The sequence below is a fragment of the Mya arenaria genome, chromosome 10, assembly GCF_026914265.1.
Source record: "Mya arenaria isolate MELC-2E11 chromosome 10, ASM2691426v1".
Classification (NCBI taxonomy): Eukaryota; Metazoa; Mollusca; class Bivalvia; order Myida; family Myidae; genus Mya; species Mya arenaria.
In genome coordinates, this window is record NC_069131.1 from 47,319,575 (window position 1) to 47,339,808 (window position 20,234).

The following is a 20,234-nucleotide window of genomic DNA, read 5'->3' on the forward strand; positions in this document are numbered from 1 at the left end:
TATCACACAAAAAGAGCTGTGTCCATTGTGGTCCATAAAATATAGTATTGTGTGACATAGGAAGACTTGTTAAATGTTAGATTATCACAGTGGGGTTATCAAGGAAAGACATTGAGTTAAATAAATATACAGATAAAAATATAGAATAGCTAGAATGATGAAATAATATTTAGCTTTGACAAGAAATAATGCCCATTAAGGTCTTACTACCCTAGTATTCTTACCCTTATCCATTGAAGCACATAGTTGAATATATGATATCATAGTATAGTTATATAATACGCCGAACTTTAGTTCCGATCATGTTCAAAGGGAAACCGCGGGGTCAACCAAGAAAACCCCAACAAACAGGAACTTATTTACACCCACTCAAACATTCCCAGTTTAAAGGCCCATTTGAATATAAGATGCAGTTTGTTTTAATATCATCAAATATAAAATCTAAAACAAAATAAAGGAAATACGTTAGCAAGTAAAATTGGTGTTATAATTATTAATATGAATAAAATATAATTCGCTGGCAACAGAATTTGAACTCGAATTCTCTGGGTTTCATTGATGGACACATTCTGTTGCGCCATGCAAGACAGATATGAGGAGGCCATGGTTACTGTATATAAACAAAATTAATAATTCGACATTTAGACGAAGGTTGTCAACATTTGAACGGTTATGTTTATTGTCATGGGTGATTGAACATATATGTTCTATAAGTAAGAAGCGCTCAAACGGCCTAATTCAATCAGTTATTTATGTCTAAACAAATACATAATCAAACCTAGGGAGTTGGGCTTTAACTAGGCAGATATATGTATAATGCTACCTGCCGTTGCCGATCACAAGACATCTGAACGAAAATCAACAACAGCAACAATGCTTCAGTATGTAATACAAAATTTAATTATCCTTTCATTTTCTAGAATATTAATAATTGACAAAGTGCGTGTTATACAGCTTCTCTTTAATGAGGATAGTAAAGTCGACTTAATCAAACGAATAACTTGAGCATGTGACATTTTTGTACGTTCAAAGAAAAAAAACAATTTCAATTTAAATCAACAATGATGGACTTATACGTGTGTATTCGTAAAAGCAACGGAAGTCTGTGTTTAGTGTTTTTCGTAGTGTATATATTATAAGTCACTGTCGCTCTCAGACTCTGGATCTTGCGGTATTTTTTTCGGGGTGAATTCAAGCTCAGTGCAGCCGACGGATGTTTTTGTTGTTGAGACAAAAAATTAGTTTCATATCTATTAAAGTTGAATGTCACGTTCCCGTGTGTTGACGAAGACCCCAGAGGAAATGTCGAGGATGTGCCGGAAGATTCTTTTGAGAGGGATGCAGCGCAGACTTTGAAAGTTTAAAAAAAATGAATTGTTGAACTGATGAATGTAAACTGGAAATTGGTCAAATTCAAAATGCTTGTGCATACATGTACGCGGTTAGAGTTTGTAGGAAGAAATGATCTTTTAACTCTATTACTAGCACATGTGGCCAAGTAAATATTCAACCGATACCTACCAATCGGGTTAATTGTAACAGTATGTTCCATACATAAATAGGTAAGCTTGTTCTTTTTAATAGTTATAATCAATCGCAAAAATATTTGTTTTATTAAAACTATTGCATAATTTGATTTTGACAATTCAATACGATTCGGTCAATGTGTATATATTACTGCACTACAGACGACAACAAACATGTACTTGTGACATACATGTATTTTTTTAAAGTCAAGGGAAGCAATTCTTCTAAAAAATGAAAAAAATAGTCCCGAGTTGTCTGTACAGAGTGGAAGGAGCAAGGGTTATCATTTCACTCGAGCCAGAGTGAAATGATCAAGTTATCGATCACTAATATTTTTCACTCTTTCACCGGTATGCATGAAATAATAGCATAGAATTGAGTTTGAAGAGATGTTAATTGTTTAGCTACTTCTTAAAGAAATTGGTTGTGTAGTGATATTCTGTTAATTAAGATACATTGTGTATGTTTATTGTAATGTATGACTTCATTCAGTGTACTGACAAATAAATGTTAGGATTATTTATACTGTACATGATCATAATTTGTATGTGTGTGTGTGTGTGTGTGTGTGTGCGTGTGTGCGTGTGTGAGTGCGTGTGTGTGTGCGTATCTACGTGCGCGCGCGCGTGTGTGTGTGTGTGTGTGTGTGTGGCGTGCGTGCGTATGTGTTTGTGCGTATGCGTTTGTGTGTTTGTATATGTGTATTATCACTTTATACTGTATGTTCTCTTGCTAATAAGAAAGGCAAATCATGTCGATTGCCAATAAACTTTAAACTTGAGTGAAAATTTATCACCGGTTTTGTTTTCTCTTTTCATTAATGACTTAGAGCTTTATATGTTGATTAAAAACAATCCAAGAGTAAATATGGCTACTTATAATCCTGTAAGTGTATCTCAAACTAGTTGTTCTTTTTGATACGGTTATATTTGCAAATACTGAGAACGATTTTATCAAGTCGACGGAGAATTGTATTAATTATAGCAAATTATGGAATTCAGATATTATTATAGATAAAATAAAGGTACAAATGTACATCATGTATAAGTATTAAGTGATAGACCAAGATGAGTGAACATTTAATCATTTAGGTGTTGTTTTTTTCAAAGAATGTAAAATTTGTAATCGCCTAAAAGCATGTTATTAGTCAAGCTAGAAAAGCTTTATTCAGTGTATATGTTATAGTAAAAATCTAGATTTACCCTTTGACTGTCAATTGATAATACCGTTGCACCCATTTTGTTATATGGCTATGAAGTTTGGGGTTTAAAAAACAGATTATAGGACTCTGGTTGAAATTGACTCACATTAATTATAACTATCTTAGATTTTGTATAAGACTATTTGCAAAGAATTTTCGTAAGAAAAGGCCACATGTATGGTTAGACAATGTAAAACATTTTTGATAAATGTGGGGTTTTATACGGCAAAACCAGTACTACGACGGTACAAAACATTCCTTACTGTACCCACAGTAAATAAGTCTATAGCAAAGTCATTCCATTATTAACAAAATTTAAATGATCGTATGTTAGAACAGATTAAAGAAAATACAAACAATATTTACAGAAAAAGTTTATTTCCCAAAGCAATCGAGCAAGAATATATAAATATACACATGATACACGAATGTACAACAACAATAACAATGCAAAGTACATCAAACAATGTCAACATTTGTATTCACACTGGGCCATAAAGTCTCGCACATGCCTTCAGAAGACTGCTATTTGAAATTTCGTTTGCTGAATACTCTGCCCAAAGCTTCATCAGTCTGCCATGTGTCAAAAATGAAGCTATTGTCGCAGGTAGCGGCACAGGTTCCGCTCCTTTACAAGCTTGCACAGGATTGGGATTTCTCGTGCCTATCACCAGCAGTTAAACGGGAGGTCTCCTTTCTTTACACGGCGATTCAGTCGGGCGTGCCATCCCTCAACAACGTTGTTGGTACGAATTGAGTGGCCGTACACGGACCATGAAGCCACTGGCAACATCTCGCTGTGAATTAACATCGTGTCGACATATCGAATGAAGGTGACCATTCGTCCGTCCTTTGGCCTGGTCGAAGTGGAAGGCACAACCCCGTATGTCTGGATCATCGAAGACATTTCTTAGCCCCTGCCAGATACCGGCCTCAAAGTCAGTCACAAACGTCTGGACCTGGGTCGACGGTAGGAGACGGACGATAGCCTGGAACACCTTCAATACGAGATATTATTATATTTTTTTAGGATTTGTTTCTGCATGTAGACAAAGGTACAGTGTGGACTAATGGTGGCATATACTTAGATTTCTGTGAGAACCAAATACTTAGAAATTTCATGTAATATATTTACACACCTTTTTGTATTCCTTTTTTTACTTTCCTGTCATCAGCACGAAGCACATGGGTAGCTGCTTCATGACGTCGTCTGACTTTACGAACGAGTTGACAGACAGGCGCTGCTTGAACGGCTGACGTATAACTTCGAAGGTCCCGTCAATGGACCACGTCTTTGATTGTTGGAGTAGGTCTAGTTGTTTCTTGGTGGCGAAAACGACGTGACGCCTATCACTAGCCGGGGCCGTTACTCTGTAGAAATCCTCTCCGAGCCCAGCGAGGAAGTCCATATCGATCTGAAAAATAGAATTATTATTATATAGTTTAATTACCAATATAAGTACAAACCTCGCAATCGGGACATCTGTATGTTTGATCTAGAATAAAATGAAATAAGTACACACCTCGAAATCGGGACAATCAGGACCATGTGGACGTAGACAATTCCTCGCTTTGTTGCACATCTTGTGTAAGGCTTCAATCTGGCTGCCTCGGGCTGCTCTGGGCGCTGGTGTTTGTCAGTTATGTACCGCACTAACACGTTCGCCGTCTCAAACACCTGTTTTCTGGCCATCGCTTTTACCTTAAAATACAAAAAAAAATATCAATTATGAGGATGTTTATATAAAACTTATTGTGGCGTTAACAATTGGCTAGAATAAAATGTAAATCATTAATTCAAGGTCCGAATTGCAAAGATGACTTTAAGGCAATATTAGCATAATTTATTACTTTAGAGATCAAAAACCATTATTTTCTAAAGCTGGTTGTTTCTTCTTTACAATAATAGATCTAACAAAATTTATAAAAATGAAAAAGAATTAAACAAGTAAGAGCCTATGCTGTTTTCAACGAAGACTTTAAGACAATATAAACATATTTTTATGAAATTAAAAGCAAAACAAAAAATCTGAAAGCTGGTTGTTTCTTCTGTACAACGATACCAAAATGTATTGAATTGGTAGAGAATGAAAAAAGTTAGACTAGGGTCGTGTTTTTCTTACCTGGGCATAACTGTACTGGTTGAGAAGCAGTTTCCGACGGAAAGCAGTTTCCGACAAATCGCTTTTTCGCGTACCTTCCTTAGATCTTCATAAAGAATGTACTGATATTCAGCTATATGGTAACTAGGCAATCAAAAGTTGAAATTCTTACCGAGACACGTAAGAAACTTTATTATTATTTAATGTTTAATGTTTATTTTTCATTTTGTACACAAACTTGCACGTGGGGGATCTGCACGCGCAGCGTATTGCGCATGCGTGTGAACCTAATTTGCATATCTATGAATAGCTACAAGGTTTTCCTTAATTGACTTATACAAACGATGATCATTGTGCACATATTTGTGAACACTGGTGTCATGCTTGTTTCGCATCCACATTCACTTAAATGTATACAAACACAAGTTTCCATCAGAAATGAATATAAAAATCATTGATATTCAGTCTCTGCCTGATTTCGAGTATGAATTGAATGTCGTAAATTTTAAGGTTTAAATTTTTTGTAAATGCTGAAAAATTAAATAACATTTCTCTTATTACAGTCTTATATTTAGTTTATTAAATAAACGGATAATAAAAACACACAACAGGCACCTCAAATATGCCCCGCATTCAAACTGTCGGAAACTGCTTCTCATCACAAGCTAATCAGAACAACGTAAGTACCCACTTTGCGCCCCTATTAGATACACTATATGTGACGTCACACATGTTAGAAATATATCGACAATAGCAACTTGAGCTGTAGTTATATAAAATGTGAACACTTTCAGTAGATATTTAAACACGTATAAATAATTCAATAAAAACGTTAAAAAACTGTCGGAAACTGCTTCTCAACCAGTAGCGGCGTTACAGTATATAGCTAGATTTAATACATACTCTCAAAATCTCCTTTTCGTTGAATCAGTTTGTACTTTGAAACATATCTATAGTGCCAGTAGAGTTATTCCAAAAAATATGTTCACTCCAAATTTTATTAAAAAATATTACAGAATAAAGAAAAACTTTGAATACATTCAACCGCGGATTGCCGAGGTTTAAACATCTCAAATTATAAATGACTGAACTCCCTTAGATACAATTTTGCCATTTGTATTTTTTTAGGTCAACCAAGCGAAAAATATCGAACGCTGTGCTAATTTTAGTTGAAATATGTACGTACATTGTCTAATCCATTTAAAATAATTTGAGTAAGGTAAAACAATTAACAGAGCCTCTTTATTTTATGACTTGTAAGTTGTGTTTGTCAACGCATTTGACAGGCCAGTGTGAAAATGGTGGGTGGGGCAAGTTTTGACAGATCAAAACGAATGCTCCCGCTAATTCGCCTTCTGCCAAGGCTTTTCTGAAAGCGCAACTTTTTACAGTTCTGAATATTAGCACATTTTTTTAACAATTATTTGCTTTACCTGTTGTAGGGTTTTAAATTATTAACATAATTTAAAACTTAAAAAAAAAAGTGCCCTGTAAAACAAAAAGGCGATAGGAGCTTGAACTATCACTGCAATCTAACATACTGAGGTAGCCGGGCAGCTTGGTTGTTACACAAACAAACAACATCCCTGCCCCTACGAAACCTTAAGGCTGATCCAGCACTGTTGCATTTGTATTTCTGACACCAGTAAAGGAAACCTGGATGAGATATGCGCTGGTTGTGGGCTCAACCCTGAACCACCAAACACAAGCAAGGCACTCATACTTTAGCTAAATGGACTGCTTACCCACATGCACTACACTATCTTGATAGATCCGTTCAAATTTAAATTTTATAAACAGGCAAAGGAAAGCGATAGTTTTGTTATTTGACAGCTCAAAGAGTTACTTATTTAGTGAAATATCATTCATATGTCCTCTTTCATGATTGGAAGAATATACCTATTGACAGTGTTCAGGGTAATAACTAACTTTGCTGTCCTCAGTCTGATTTCCAAATCTGTGCTAGGAAAACTTTCTCACTTTAAGGTATATTTTTTGTAAATTTCAACTCCCTATCTTTGGTTATGAAATAGATTTTATAATAGAATTACTTGGTTTGTGAACTGCCAAAGTTGACACTGTCAAAATTGTACTTCCACAATATTGTGCTAGCACTGTTTAAGGATAGTTCTGTTTTCAAAAATTTCATTTTTATTTTTCAGGCAGATTAACATTATCCATCAACGAGGAGAAAAGTGACCATATCATGATGGGGTTACAACAGTTCACGTATCAGTGTCCATCTGTCTAACAAGTCCATGTAGGGAAACTATTGGTGAAGAGCAGTAGTTGAATTATTATTAGAGAATTATTATAAATTAAAAAATACGAGTGTTAATATTTAAATTAGTCACTATATGAAGACATTTTGTATACGTGTTCCTGAGAGTGTCTAAATGATAACGTTTATGTATATGTACCATTCTTTTAAGGTATTATTCAGCTGTTTCACACTTCTTTCTTGAGAAAGATGTTAGTTTAAAACTTTAAGGAGTGAAATTAAGGCATGCATTAGAACATAACTTCATATCAGAGTGTCTTAATAATTAGTACATCCTGGCAAACTGGATGAGAATGGAGCCTGATTCTGGAATAAAGGTGTCTATGGTACGAACCATCAAGGGTCCGACGTACCTGCGATGTCAGGAGTGTGATAAAGGCTTTACCAGGTCATGGCTTCTTAAGGTAGGATTTTTAGTTGAAGTTTTTACTAATATATATATATATATATATATATATATATATATATATATATATATATAATATATTTAGTTTGATTATATAGACACCTATTTAAGCTGATCAAGATTATTTTGAGGTCCATATCTGAGAACAGAAGCCAGAACAGTGCTTTTTCAATCTGAAAAAAGTACACAATCTAACTGGCTTAATTACGCAAAGATCTCTTAAGATGTACATTCTGAATTATCTGGATTTCCAATTTTGCAGCGATTTGCATAATCACTACATAAGTATATGTATCTGTGACGGTTTTCCTTCAATCCTTTTTTCATTTTTAAAAATCTACTCTGTACACCAGATTGGCACCAAAAAAGTGTGTGTTTTTCTGTTACAAATCTCAGGATAATTATTTAATAAAATGTTTTACTTTTTGATATCATAATTGTAAAAATAATAACAAAATGTAAAAAGAAAATCGAGTCGAAGACTGGGTTCGAACCGGTGTCGCCAAAATTGCAGTCCAGTGTTGTATCCACTGTGCTATGAGGCTAACTCTAAAGGTTGGAATGTTTAATATATATGTATATCTAACTTGGTAATATCACGTGATAACATCGACTAGCCAATCAAGCATAAGGAATGAATTCTACTAGGTAGACATACCTAGTAATCTTTTTTAATGGAAAAATACGAAAAAACTGCGAAAATAAATCAATTGTAAACCATGTGGTACTTCAGTTAGTAAGTTTCAATGCATTGTAATCGATACCAAGTTCATGTCAGTTTTTGACAAAAAATTTTTTTTGCTATTTCATCATACAGATTACAGCCGCTTTAACATATTCCTTCAAGCCATGTTGGGTTTTGAAAAAACCATGGCTGCCAGGGGGCTGGGCTAGTTTCCACTATTTCCCTAAATGGAAACCTTTATATATATCTTCCACTAGGAAAATTATTGCTTGATTTCAATATAAATTGACTGAAATTGTGCCTTGGGTGACACTTTACCAAATATTTCTTCAAACAATGTTTGTTTCATACAAAACAGTTGGCCAGTAGGTCGGGCTAGTTTTTACTATAGGTACAGGGCTTTTTCACCAAAAATTGTGAAGAGGCCTAGCCTTTTCATTTTGGGAAATTTAAACGCGTGAAATTCTGCAAATTGGGAAATTTAAATGTGTAAATGTCTCAAAATGGAAAATTCCACATATGAGGATTGAAGACACTTTTTAAACACGGGTCAAGGTTTCCATATGAACCTTGGAACTCATGTTACAAAAAACAGGCTCATATATTACATGTGAGTCTACTTCTAGCTGGGTTTTTTCAATTATGACCTTTTTAATATGAAATGTGTACATTGACACTCCACAGGGTCAAGCTTGAAAGGTCTAAAATGTATGGACTTCCAATTGATACACATGCAGATCTTATTGGGGGAGAAATCATGTCTTTGACTTCGCTTCTTTAACATGACACAATGACAAGAGAGATTAGTTTTAATCTTCATAGAGTTGATTCTAAATCGAGGGAAAGAATTGATAACAAAATATGGACTAATTGGTCCTCGAATAATGTTTAAATTATACAGCATTCTTCTTATGTAAGCTTAAAAGATAAAAAGAATAATTTGCTCAAACAGAATAAATTTTTATTGTAAATTTTTCAAGTAAGATCTTCCTTTTTTGGAAAAATATCTGGGAATTGTGAAAAAAATATCTGGAAATTGGGAAAAAATGCCAGTTTTCCCAATTGTGAAGTAGCCTCATTTCGGCCCCTAGCAAAGAAGGTGAAAAAGCCCTGAGGTACATGTAGCCCAAGGGACTCCTTTGCTTAAACAGTTAGGGTCTAACATTCTTAATTTTAATACAATTTGCTTGTTATTTAAATTTTACACAGCCAGTCTTTTGCTTTCTATATGAAAGTAATAATGAAAGGATTTGGTTTAGCTGTTGCAGTGTTCCAATGACAGTTTAATAAGAGCTGATGTTTTTTTAAATGTCTCAAAGATACCTGAAGAAACTTTTGATCAATGAAGTAATCAACTTTTATTTTCAGAGAAATAAAATAAGAATGATTTATACTAGCTAAATTATTTTTTTGATAATTGAACAATTAAGATCTACATGTATCTTTCACAGAATCATCAGAGAGTCCATACTGGCGAGAGGCCGTATAAATGTCCGTTTTGTGAGAAGGCGTTTGCGGACAAGTCCAACCTGCGGCAGCACGCCAAAATACACACAACTAAGGTAATCTGTGGAAAGTATAGTAAAGCATCTTTAGCATAAGATGTTTAGTTCATTAAAGATTTGTGAACATTACACCTGTATTTAAATATAAAGATAAACTATCTTGGGACTATATAGGGGTTGCCTTTGTCACGTCTCGTCAGGTACATGTAGCATCCTGAAAATATTTTGTGTTATGTACTATGTATCTCCAAAAGTATTGCACCTTCACACATGAATCTTCAAAGATATGTTGGTCAGCATGGGCTGTTGTCCACCTGTCATTTATGTCACCATTCACTTTAGCCTTCGACTTAAAATGGTCCGAAAAAGCTTGTGACATATGTAGCCCCAAAGTATTGCCATTACATTCATGAAACTTTTAAGGGATGATGGTTAGGATGGACTGTTGTGCACCTGCCTTTCTTTCACATTTCACTTTTTAATTCAACAACATACATGTTTGACATTTAACAAGTCCTGTACTCGGGAGTCAACAGGGGGTATTCATCACAACTTTGAAAGCTTTAGTTAATATTTTTAATTATGTAACTTGAAAATGTAAATCAAAGTTATACTTATGATATAAAGGCTTGTTTAACAAAAGATATGAAAATCAGTTTATGATGACATACCAATAAGAGTCCATGAATGTATCAATACTTCCTTAAATGTTTAAAGATAAAAGGTTATTTAGTTTTGGAAAATCTTGACTACCCCCTGTCACCACCACTTGTAAATGAGATGTCTTTTTAGCTTCTTCATCTAGATGAAAGAGATTCCAGGTATTGTGATAGCCTTTGTGTTGTAGACATCGGCATGCAAAGCTTTTACCATTAGAAATGCTTTAAGATATTCAAATATAGAATACCTGTTGCCAGGGACAAACCTGTGAAGCATGTGCAGCTGGTAACTGGATGGCCCGACAGTTAGAAACTCTTCAACTTTAAGCTTGTCTGTTTTGTAGGATAACATTATAGCCTGGTTGTTGGCCTCAGTCAAGACGTGGTAGTGCTATAATTTTAATTTTTGCCATCAATCAAAAATGGATCAATATTTTCAAAGAAAGTTTGGTGCATATATGTTTTTTAGTTTAATAATTATTGAGTTATGCCTCTTGTACAGATGAGTTTTCACATTCAATTATGGTAATACTTGTTTTACTTAGTTGCTATGAAGATATTGGCCAAGACCTACATGTATATTCAGTTTGTATATTTATCTTGAACTTTATTGTGTATAGATTCCCAAACAGTTGGAACTCAATCTATTATTAGATGGTGTTGCGACTGTCCAGGGCTGAGGCCTCAATATGAATAACCTATGATTTTTTTTTTTTTCAGGAAAAATTGTTTCATTGCTCCATTTGCCAAAAAGCGTTCGCCCAGCGTCGATATCTTATGAAACATGCCACGGAAATCCACCGTGATATAGCCCTTAGTTTGTATGGAGAAGATGGGAAAACGCGGGACATTAAAGTTGTAAAAAAGACCAAATATGTTGTCCAGCCACCGATATTAAAACATGAAATGGCGACGAGTTCTACTGATGATGAAGCAACAGAATCTAGCTCGAAGGCAGAATCAAGTACTAAGGTTCTGCTTGGGCAGAAGAGTGGAAAATCTGCCCTTAAAGCCGAATTAATGGATAAGAAATACAGGTAATGAATATGAATTATCCAGAGAGTAAGTTCATTATTAGATGGTTGATGTATGTTTGTTTCAGTAATATATCTTTTATTTGAACTTCATCAAATGGGGGCAGAAAGGTGTATTGAAGCCAGTGGCACAGAAAACAAGTGAACAATATCAACTTTCAGAGATGAATTATAATTAAAATGATAAATGAAATTAAAATATAACTTAAATTTTATTATTTTTTTATTATTATTATATCTATTCTTATTTGTTTCTTTATTTTATTAGCGCGAGGCATGTCCACTGGCACTGTTGATGGTGTCACACTTAAATTTACAAACTTTATCATAAAAAGGATTTTAATCCCCTGCCGAATGACAATGGTGATATAGAAATAGTATTCGTGTATGTGGGTATATATGTGTGTGTGTGTGCGTGTGTGTGTGTGTGTGTGTGTGCGTGTGCGTGTGCGTGTGTGTGTATCCCAAGCATTTTTGGCTTTCTGTTTGAGGTTTTTGACTTAAACCTTCATATTCAAATAGTGAAAAACATCATATTAAGGAAAAGTACCTTGCAGGAACCATATCCCTTGTTTCCCTCTATTTTGAGAAAGGCCAAAAAAAAATTGTTTGGTTAGGGTTGCATCCTACTGGAAAATAGGTAGAGTAGGTAGGCTTTTTATTTATATTATTTTTTTAATAGGCTTCATAAGAACATTATCGTCATCATTAGAATATGGTGTTAAAGTTATCTTCTGTATAATGCTTTAAAGGGTTAAAACTTCATAACACTAAATTAAAAAAAAAAATTTTTTTTAGGTCTAATTGCCTTCACACTGGATTCTGTTTTCATTCTTAGTTTTTGTACGGGGCATGACATGCACTCCAAAGGTGTTTCAGGATATTTATGCGCTTTTTAGTTGGGAATATGTGCCAACAGAGCAATAAATTAAATACCCCATTTATTAAGGCTAATATTTTTTCAACTGCTCACAAATGGTACGCTTTTTTGTTTTGATCATTAAATTAAATGTCAGAAGATTTGAATGTTAAATTGCATTAAAAATAAACAAATAATTATCTATTAATTGTAAATTTACATTGTGCTCTTAATACTGAAGTTTGATACATTTTTAGCTCGACGATTCGAAGAATAACGAGAGCTATACTACTCACCCAAGCGTCGGGGTCAGCGTCACCCCCTGGTTAAGGTTTTGTGTGCAAGCACACATAGGTTAATATCTAAGCAACTACTTGAGGTATTGCATTGAGACTTTACACAATGGTACTCAATCATCCAACCTACTTAATTAACCATGTTGGATAACTGTAGTTTGCATTTAATGCAAACAATAGGCTTTATTATTTGGCTTAGAAATTCTGGTTAAGGTTTTGCGTGCAAGCACACATAGGTTAATATCTCAGCAACTACTTGAAGTATTGTATTGAGACTTGATACAATGGTACTCAACCATCCAACCTACTTAATTAACCAAGTTAGATAACTCTAGTTTGCATTTAATGCAAATAATTGCCCTTTATTATTCGACTTTGAAAATCTGGTTAAGCCTAAGGTTTTGCGTGCAAGCACACATAGGTTAATATCTCATCAACAACTTGAGGTATTGCATTGAGACTTTACACAATGGTACTCAATCATCCAACCTACTTAATTAACCATGTTGGATAACTGTAGTTTGCATTTAATGCAAACAATAGGCTTTATTATTTGGCTTAGAAATTCTGGTTAAGGTTTTGCGTGCAAGCACACATAGGTTAATATCTCAGCAACTACTTGAAGTATTGCATTGAGACTCGATACAATGGTACTCAAACATCCAACCTACTTAATTAACCAAGTGAGATAACTCTTGTTTGCATTTAATGCAAATAATTGCCCTTTATTATTTGACTTAGAAATTCTGGTTAAGGTTTTGCATGTAAGCACACATAGGTTAATATCTCAGCAATTACGGGATGTATTGCATTAAGACTTTATAAAATGGTACTCAACCATCCAATCTACTTAAATAACCAAGTAAGATAACTCTTTTTTGCATTTAATTCATATAATTACCCCTTTTTGATTAGACATAGAAATTTTGGTTAAGGTTTTGCATGTAACCACTTTTAAGTCAATACCTCAGCGAGTACATCATGTATTGCATTGAAACTTTACACACAGGCTCCCAATCATTTAACCTTCTTATTTTATCAAGTAAGATAACTCTATCTTTCATATTATATAATTTTTGCCCCTTTATTATGCGACTTAGAAATTCTGGTGGAGGTCTTGCATGTTAGCACACATAGGATAATATCTCAGCAACTACTTGATGTATTGCATTGAGACTTTATACAATCATTGTAAATTATGGTATTCAACCACCCAACCTAATTGAATAACCAAGTTAGATAACTGTATTTTGCAAATAATGGCCCTTTATTATTACACTTAAAAATTCTGGTTACAATTTTGCATGTACGGTTACCACATTTATGTTTATATCTCAGTACATCATGTATTGCATTGAAATCTAATCTAACAGTGATCCATGCATGTTTCGCCAAAACTTTTCAATCATCACACTGAAAAGCGGCGGAATAGTCGAGCGCCCTGTCTCTGTGACAGCTCTTGTTATGTACATGTATTATTTCAATGACTGCTTAATTAGATCAAAATGAGTGAATGTAGGAAAGTTCACAATTTGAATCATTTTAATTTCTTTTAATGGCCATAATTACAAGGCAACCAAACCTTTGAATACCGGTAACAGTTTAACCTTTCATTCATTCATTTATCTCTTTTCAGTGAGCAAGATTTAAAAGATTTTATCAAAAGCAATAATAAGACGATGGAGAAAAATGGCTACATCTTTATCAAGCAGAACTTCGATACAATTGATAAGGATATGGAGCCAACACTGACAGAACTTAGTGAAATTCCTGTGTCAGCCCTGTCAGAGTCAGTGAAACCTAGTGGGGACTCCACCGACATTGGCAAAGGGAATCAGCTTTTAAAAGTCAATGGAAAAATGGTGTATCTTCAGATGGACACTAAACCGATGACAAGAGAAGAAGTGCTGAAAACTAGCCAAAGGTTAGATGGAAAAGTTGGTGATAAAGAAACGAATGATAAAAGTGGTCAGACTTCTGTTGTAAAAAGCGTTACTCCTAAAACTGTTTTAACAGGTAAAAAGGTTGCGTCCAAGAACACATTTGTAAGAAGACAGGCTAATATTTTAAAAACTGGTAATGCCAGTACAGGTGTGAAGAAAACAACATTTGGTGTGACAAGTAGTTCTGATGTAATCTTAGAGCAATTAAAACAGCCAACAGTTGTGCAGAACATGGTGAAAAATGTTATGAAGACGGCCAATGCTGTCCAATTCTTAACAATGCCCCCGGCCAAACCCGAGCCTGTAACGTTACTACAAGTCCCAAACGCGCTAGTCATTCCTTTGTCCATGGTTCAGCTGAACCAAGTAAACAATGGCTGCATTCAGGCAATTTCTAAATATTCAGCATCAAACCCTGTGCAGTTTGCGAACAATCTACAAAATATTAAAATAACCAGTATTCCAAACCTCAGTATAGAATCATCAGTGACAAGTGGAACGGAAAATGTTGTTCAAGGAGCATTCCAGAGGCCAGAAGTGGTTGAAATCCAGCATGCTCAAGCTATTGATGAGAAAGGTGCAGTTGGTGATATAGGAGGGACAAGTATTTCTTCTACAACTCCGATTGTGTCTGATGCCCCTTGGCAAGGCGTTCTTAATATCAACTCTGAGCAAGAACTACTTGAGTATATAAATTCACAGTCCAGCTCAAGTTTTGAGACAGATCAGGGTTACACTATTCTGATTCAAAATGTTGACCCATCAAACGGAACTGTGCTGTCCTCCTCATTGGATTCTCAAAATCTTCTGTCCCACTCTGGACACTTGTCTAGTGTATTCAATGATCAAGCAGGCATGATTTCCGATATTTTACCTGTTGTCACAAATGTGGATGAATCTCATGTGCATTCTAACCCATCTGAAGATAGCATCACGATGACCCCTATGCTTCATGAAGATGATGAAATTGGTGAGCTACCAGGTACTGCTATGGACGATTCTAAAGTTGGGGTGGCTGAAATGGAAGTCATAGAAGTGAACAGTGATGCTCCCTTGGTTGGATCTGAAAATATAATCCATATTGAGATTGCCCAAAATGAGCAGTCATGTGAAATTCTTCAAGCCTCTAGTGAGTCTGATTTAGAAACTCATGGTCAGTTGATGCTTGATCAGCCAAAAGTGGAGCATTTGGGTGATACAGATGAGAATCTGGTCCAATCAGGTGAACATTTTGTTCCTGTGGAAGATCAAGAAAATGTTGGTGAGGAGCAAGAGATTCAAATTGAAAACACAGTTTGTAATTTTAAACCTGATTTAGATACAATCAATTCTGTAAATAAACATGTTAACACACAGGATTTTAAAGGAGAGGAAATGGAAGAAAGTTAGGAAATGTTGCTTTATGATAACTTGGATATTTGTGAAAACTGTTAAATGTAAACTTGCAATCTATTGACAACGTCTTTGCATAGAGATTAAAGTTCACTTTTATGGTTTTATTTATAATATTTATTTACAAATATTGATAATTAAATAGTTGCTGACACAATGGGGGCATCTTTTTAAAATCATTGTTAAAACAAATAAATATTTTAGGATCACAAATTTTGATTGAATAATAAGAGAGGGAGAGGAATAGAATTAAGATTCTAACTTGTATGTTTAGATAAGCCATAAGTAAAAGTTCAAGCCAAATTAATTGGTTCAAAACATACCTCATTACAACCAAGACTAAAGGATTCGAACAATTTATAGTATGATACACTTGTTAATAAGTTGGCCCCCTTGTATATGTATACATGTTAAAATGATTTATTAAGCATTTAATTGTGCTTTTTTCATTAATAATTATTTGTAAATACAAATGAATGTTATTGTTCTACATTCTGATATCTTTGTATTACCTCTTTGTAAGTATGCTACAGTTAAATGATGAATATAAGCCATTATTTTTAGACAGTTAGTATATAGTAAAACATTCACTACAAGGTAGTTAATATTAAGTGTTCTAGCAGCATATTGAATGTAATTGTTTTCACATATTGCAGTTCTTGTTCAGCTATGACCAAAAATATTGTATTTGGATTATTGTTGAAGGGACTTGTATACTTGATAGTTTTTATAACCCATGAAATTATTATTTGAAATTATGAGGTAATCTCCATAAATTTTTTACTCAAAATCGATGAAAATATAAATGAAAATCCAATTAAATTATGAGTCAGAACTTCAAAGAAGTTTAAAAAGTTAAGAATTGGTTAGACAAATTTATTAGTATTATTTCCTTTTTCAGTAACTTTGAGTTTGTCTTGGGTTTTTTTATACTTTTTTATTATATTGAGATAACTAAAGTCAATAACCTAAACATGTTGTTTTCATGAAATATTAAGAATGTGTAAACATTCCTTAGTCAAAGTCTCTAGATATTATTTCCTTTAACAACTTCCCATTGATTAAGTTTTGCTGAGATTTTTCATACTCAGTAAACATTAGTCCCTGATTCAATTTTTGAGCCAGGGACAATTTTGAACTTAACTGCATACATGGGACCCCCAAAATAAACATTCAATGAGTGCAAACCATATACTGGGACTAGAAAATCGTACCAGAGATTCCCAATCTGTCAAGCATGAGGGTGACATGACCCGGAGCTGATAATTCTACCAGGAAAACTCTGGTTTGACCAGAAAAACATGATTCTTTGGAACAAGGAACATATCAAGCAAATGTTCCTGTAGGTTTATAGCATGCCATACTCAAAGTTAGAATTTTGAAGAATGATAAAGTTTGAGTAAAGTTATATTGTTCAGAATTTATAATATTGTAACATTTTTCTTCTGTAACTCTTCCTTCTTTCAGTATTGAAGCACGATTATTGTTCATTTATTCATAACATGAAGTCATCCATACATGTATACATTGTTGTTTTACCTGACCAAAAACATTTCTTTTTACAACTTTGTTTATCACAGTAAGTGTGTATATTGGCATGCCTTAGACATTCATTGAAACGACATATAAGTGAAATGTCCAATAACGTGGTATGTAGTGTTGTGTTAGTTATGTTGTAAAATTGTGATTATTAAACTGTTTTAATTGATGGCATGATTATTAAATGTTTAATGAACTATGCTGTCTGAGTCAATGTCTTGGAAATAAGTGGTTGTGTTAGTTCATCTTTGTTGGGTGTGTTTTCTAACCAGGTTTTCACACAGTGATCTTCCCTTAACCATTTGTTTGTAATCGGTGCTTGTCCAGGCCATATCTAAAAAAGGACTAAAAGGATTTTGATGGAACTTAGAATATAGATATAAGGCGATGAGAGGACCATTACCCCGCCGAACATATGACTTTAATTATCTCTCCTTTACCTGATATGTTTTTTAATTTGGTGCTAGTTCAAGCCATATCTTGGAAGAATTTGAAATGAAACATAAAATGCAGATAGATGGCAACAAGAGGAAGTGCAGTACCCAAGAACCATAATGCTGCCCTGCATTTTGAGTTGTCTCCCCTTGAACACTCCTTAACTGAGTTTGTCCGGGCCTTATATGAGAAAATATTAAATGGACTGATAGGTGGCAATGCAAGGAAGTGCATCGCACAAGAACTGTAACCCTGCCCCCTTGCCCTAATTTTTATTGCAGGTGCAACCGACCATATCTTGTAAAGTTCTAAAGGAACTAAATGAAACTTAAAATGTAGATAGATGGCAATATGATGAAGTGCATTACCGAAAGAATAATAATCCTACCCTGCATACTTGTTTAGTTATCTCCCCTTAACCTGATATTTTTCGATAATTGGTGCTTGATCAGGCCATATCTTGGAATGTTCTAAATGTATTCAAATGAAACTTGGTGTATAGATAGTTGGCAATGACATTAAAAAATGTTTGAAGATACATATTTACGCTATCATGCAATGTTACTCTTCTACTGATATTTATGAATTTAAATTCATATTTTCTGCGCACTTCGTGTTATTCCCATCACCTATCGTCAGTCCGTCAACAATTGCTCAAAAACCACATGGATAGATGAAACTTAACTGGGATGTTACTGGGATGGTGCCCTTTCAAAATTGTTCAGAGAAATGAATTCCATGCAGAAATCTGGTTGCAATGCCAACCAAAAGGAAACAATGAGGCCTAGGGTATAAACATTTTGTGTGAAAATCTTGTCTGAAACCACTAGGCCCCAGACACGATATATTTTGTAAGAAGCATCATATAGTGGTCCTTTACCAAGTTTGTTCAGATCATGCCCTTGGGAACAAATTGGCCACACCCGGACCTTCACAAGTGTCATTAAGACTTATATAAGAAACACTTAAAAAATATTCTAATCTGAAACCGCTCGGTTTGTTTTGTCAGTTTATCAAGGTCTGCCCGCGCCCATTGGCTCCATTATGGCTTGACCCCGCCATGACGTATTACTTAAAAATGACATGGTGTAGAGGTGACAGCATTTCGCAGTCAAATCCAGACATTGGAAGATTTGGAAGAAACAGAGTGCGATACAATAAGTACGGATGCGATACCCTAGCTCTTTGCGAAGAGACCACATGTTTCTTTAACGTGCTCGGTGTAAAGCACCGATACACTTTTCTGGGTTTGAACCATTTTCACAGGACTACCCTTTAAATGCCATGCGCTAGGCACGGTGGCTACTGGAACCATATTGTAACGCAGTTCGGTGTGACGCGACTGCGACGTGTTTGAACTTCCTATCATCCGCACCTGAGCTATCGGGGCGGTCTGAAACTGCTAGGCCCAAACCATTGATATGGTGTATGTATATTGTACATGTAGCATCATGCCGTCTGGATGTAAAGCAACTCGGAGGGTGAGTCCACCTGTCTGGATGTAAAGCAACTCGGAGGGTGAGTCCATCTGTCTGGATGTAAAGCAACTCGGAGGGTGAGTCCATCTGTCTGGATGTAAAGCAACTCGGAGGGTTATTCCACCTGTCTGGATGTAAAGCAACTCGGAGGGTTATTCCACCTGTCTAGATGTAAAGTATCCCGGAGGGTGAGTCCATCTGTCTGGATGTAAAGCAACTCGGAGGGTGAGTCCATCTGTCTGGATGTAAAGCAACTCGGAGGGTGAGTCCACCTGTCTGGATGTAAAGCAACTCGGAGGGTTATTCCACCTGTCTGGATGTAAAGCAACTCGGAGGGTGAGTCCACCTGTCTGGATGTAAAGCAACTCGGAGGGTGAGTCCATCTGTCTGGATGTAAAGCAACTCGGAGGGTGAGTCCACCTGTCTGGATGTAAAGCAACTCGGAGGGTGAGTCCACCTGTCTGGATGTAAAGCAACTCGGAGGGTTATTCCACCTGTCTGGATGTAAAGCAACTCGGAGGGTGAGTCCATCTGTCTGGATGTAAAGCAACTCGGAGGGTGAGTCCACCTGTCTGGATGTAAAGCAACTCGGAGGGTTATTCCACCTGTCTGGATGTAAAGCAACTCGGAGGGTGAGTCCACCTGTCTGGATGTAAAGCAACTCGGAGGGTGAGTCCACCTGTCTGGATGTAAAGCAACTCGGAGGGTTATTCCACCTGTCTAGATGTAAAGTATCCCGGAAGGTGAGTCCACCTGTCTGGGTGTAAAGCAACTCGGAGGGTGAGTCCACCTGTCTGGATGTAAAGCAACTCGGAGGGTGAGTCCATCTGTCTGGATGTAAAGCAACTCGGAGGGTGAGTCCACCTGTCTGGATGTAAAGCAACTCGGAGGG

General features: G+C 35.4%; 1 protein-coding gene and 1 pseudogene across 5 annotated transcripts; one reads left to right on the forward strand and one right to left on the reverse strand.

Annotated features, from left to right (window-relative positions):
• Positions 1-3,459: 3,459 nt before the first annotated feature.
• Positions 3,460-4,421, reverse strand: LOC128204754 (uncharacterized; annotated as a pseudogene).
• A 1,503-nt stretch (positions 4,422-5,924) lies between these two features.
• On the forward strand, positions 5,925-17,619 carry LOC128206906 (uncharacterized). 5 transcript variants are annotated; one of them, XM_052909642.1, is made up of 6 exons: positions 5,925-6,008; positions 6,993-7,105; positions 7,381-7,515; positions 9,654-9,764; positions 11,087-11,403; positions 14,192-17,619. In XM_052909642.1, the coding sequence occupies exons 3-6, from the start codon at positions 7,399-7,401 to the stop codon at positions 15,885-15,887; spliced, it is 2,241 nt and encodes a 746-aa protein (XP_052765602.1). In that variant the 5' UTR covers positions 5,925-6,008; positions 6,993-7,105; positions 7,381-7,398; the 3' UTR covers positions 15,888-17,619. The 5 variants fall into 5 exon arrangements, with proteins under 5 accessions (XP_052765602.1, XP_052765603.1, XP_052765604.1 ...); XM_052909643.1 differs by having other exon boundaries at positions 6,993-7,090; positions 7,263-7,515; XM_052909644.1 differs by having other exon boundaries at positions 6,993-7,090.
• Positions 17,620-20,234: the final 2,615 nt, after the last annotated feature.

Bases quoted from the DNA above. Each gene is read 5' to 3' on its own strand.
- LOC128206906 (XM_052909640.1), top strand. From the start codon at position 7,399: ATGAGAATGGAGCCTGATTCTGGAATAAAGGTGTCTATGGTACGAACC. The intron at 7,516-9,653 runs GTAGGATTTTTA...TATCTTTCACAG, and splicing joins CCAGGTCATGGCTTCTTAAG to AATCATCAGAGAGTCCATAC. The intron at 11,404-14,191 runs GTAATGAATATG...ATCTCTTTTCAG, and splicing joins TTAATGGATAAGAAATACAG to TGAGCAAGATTTAAAAGATT.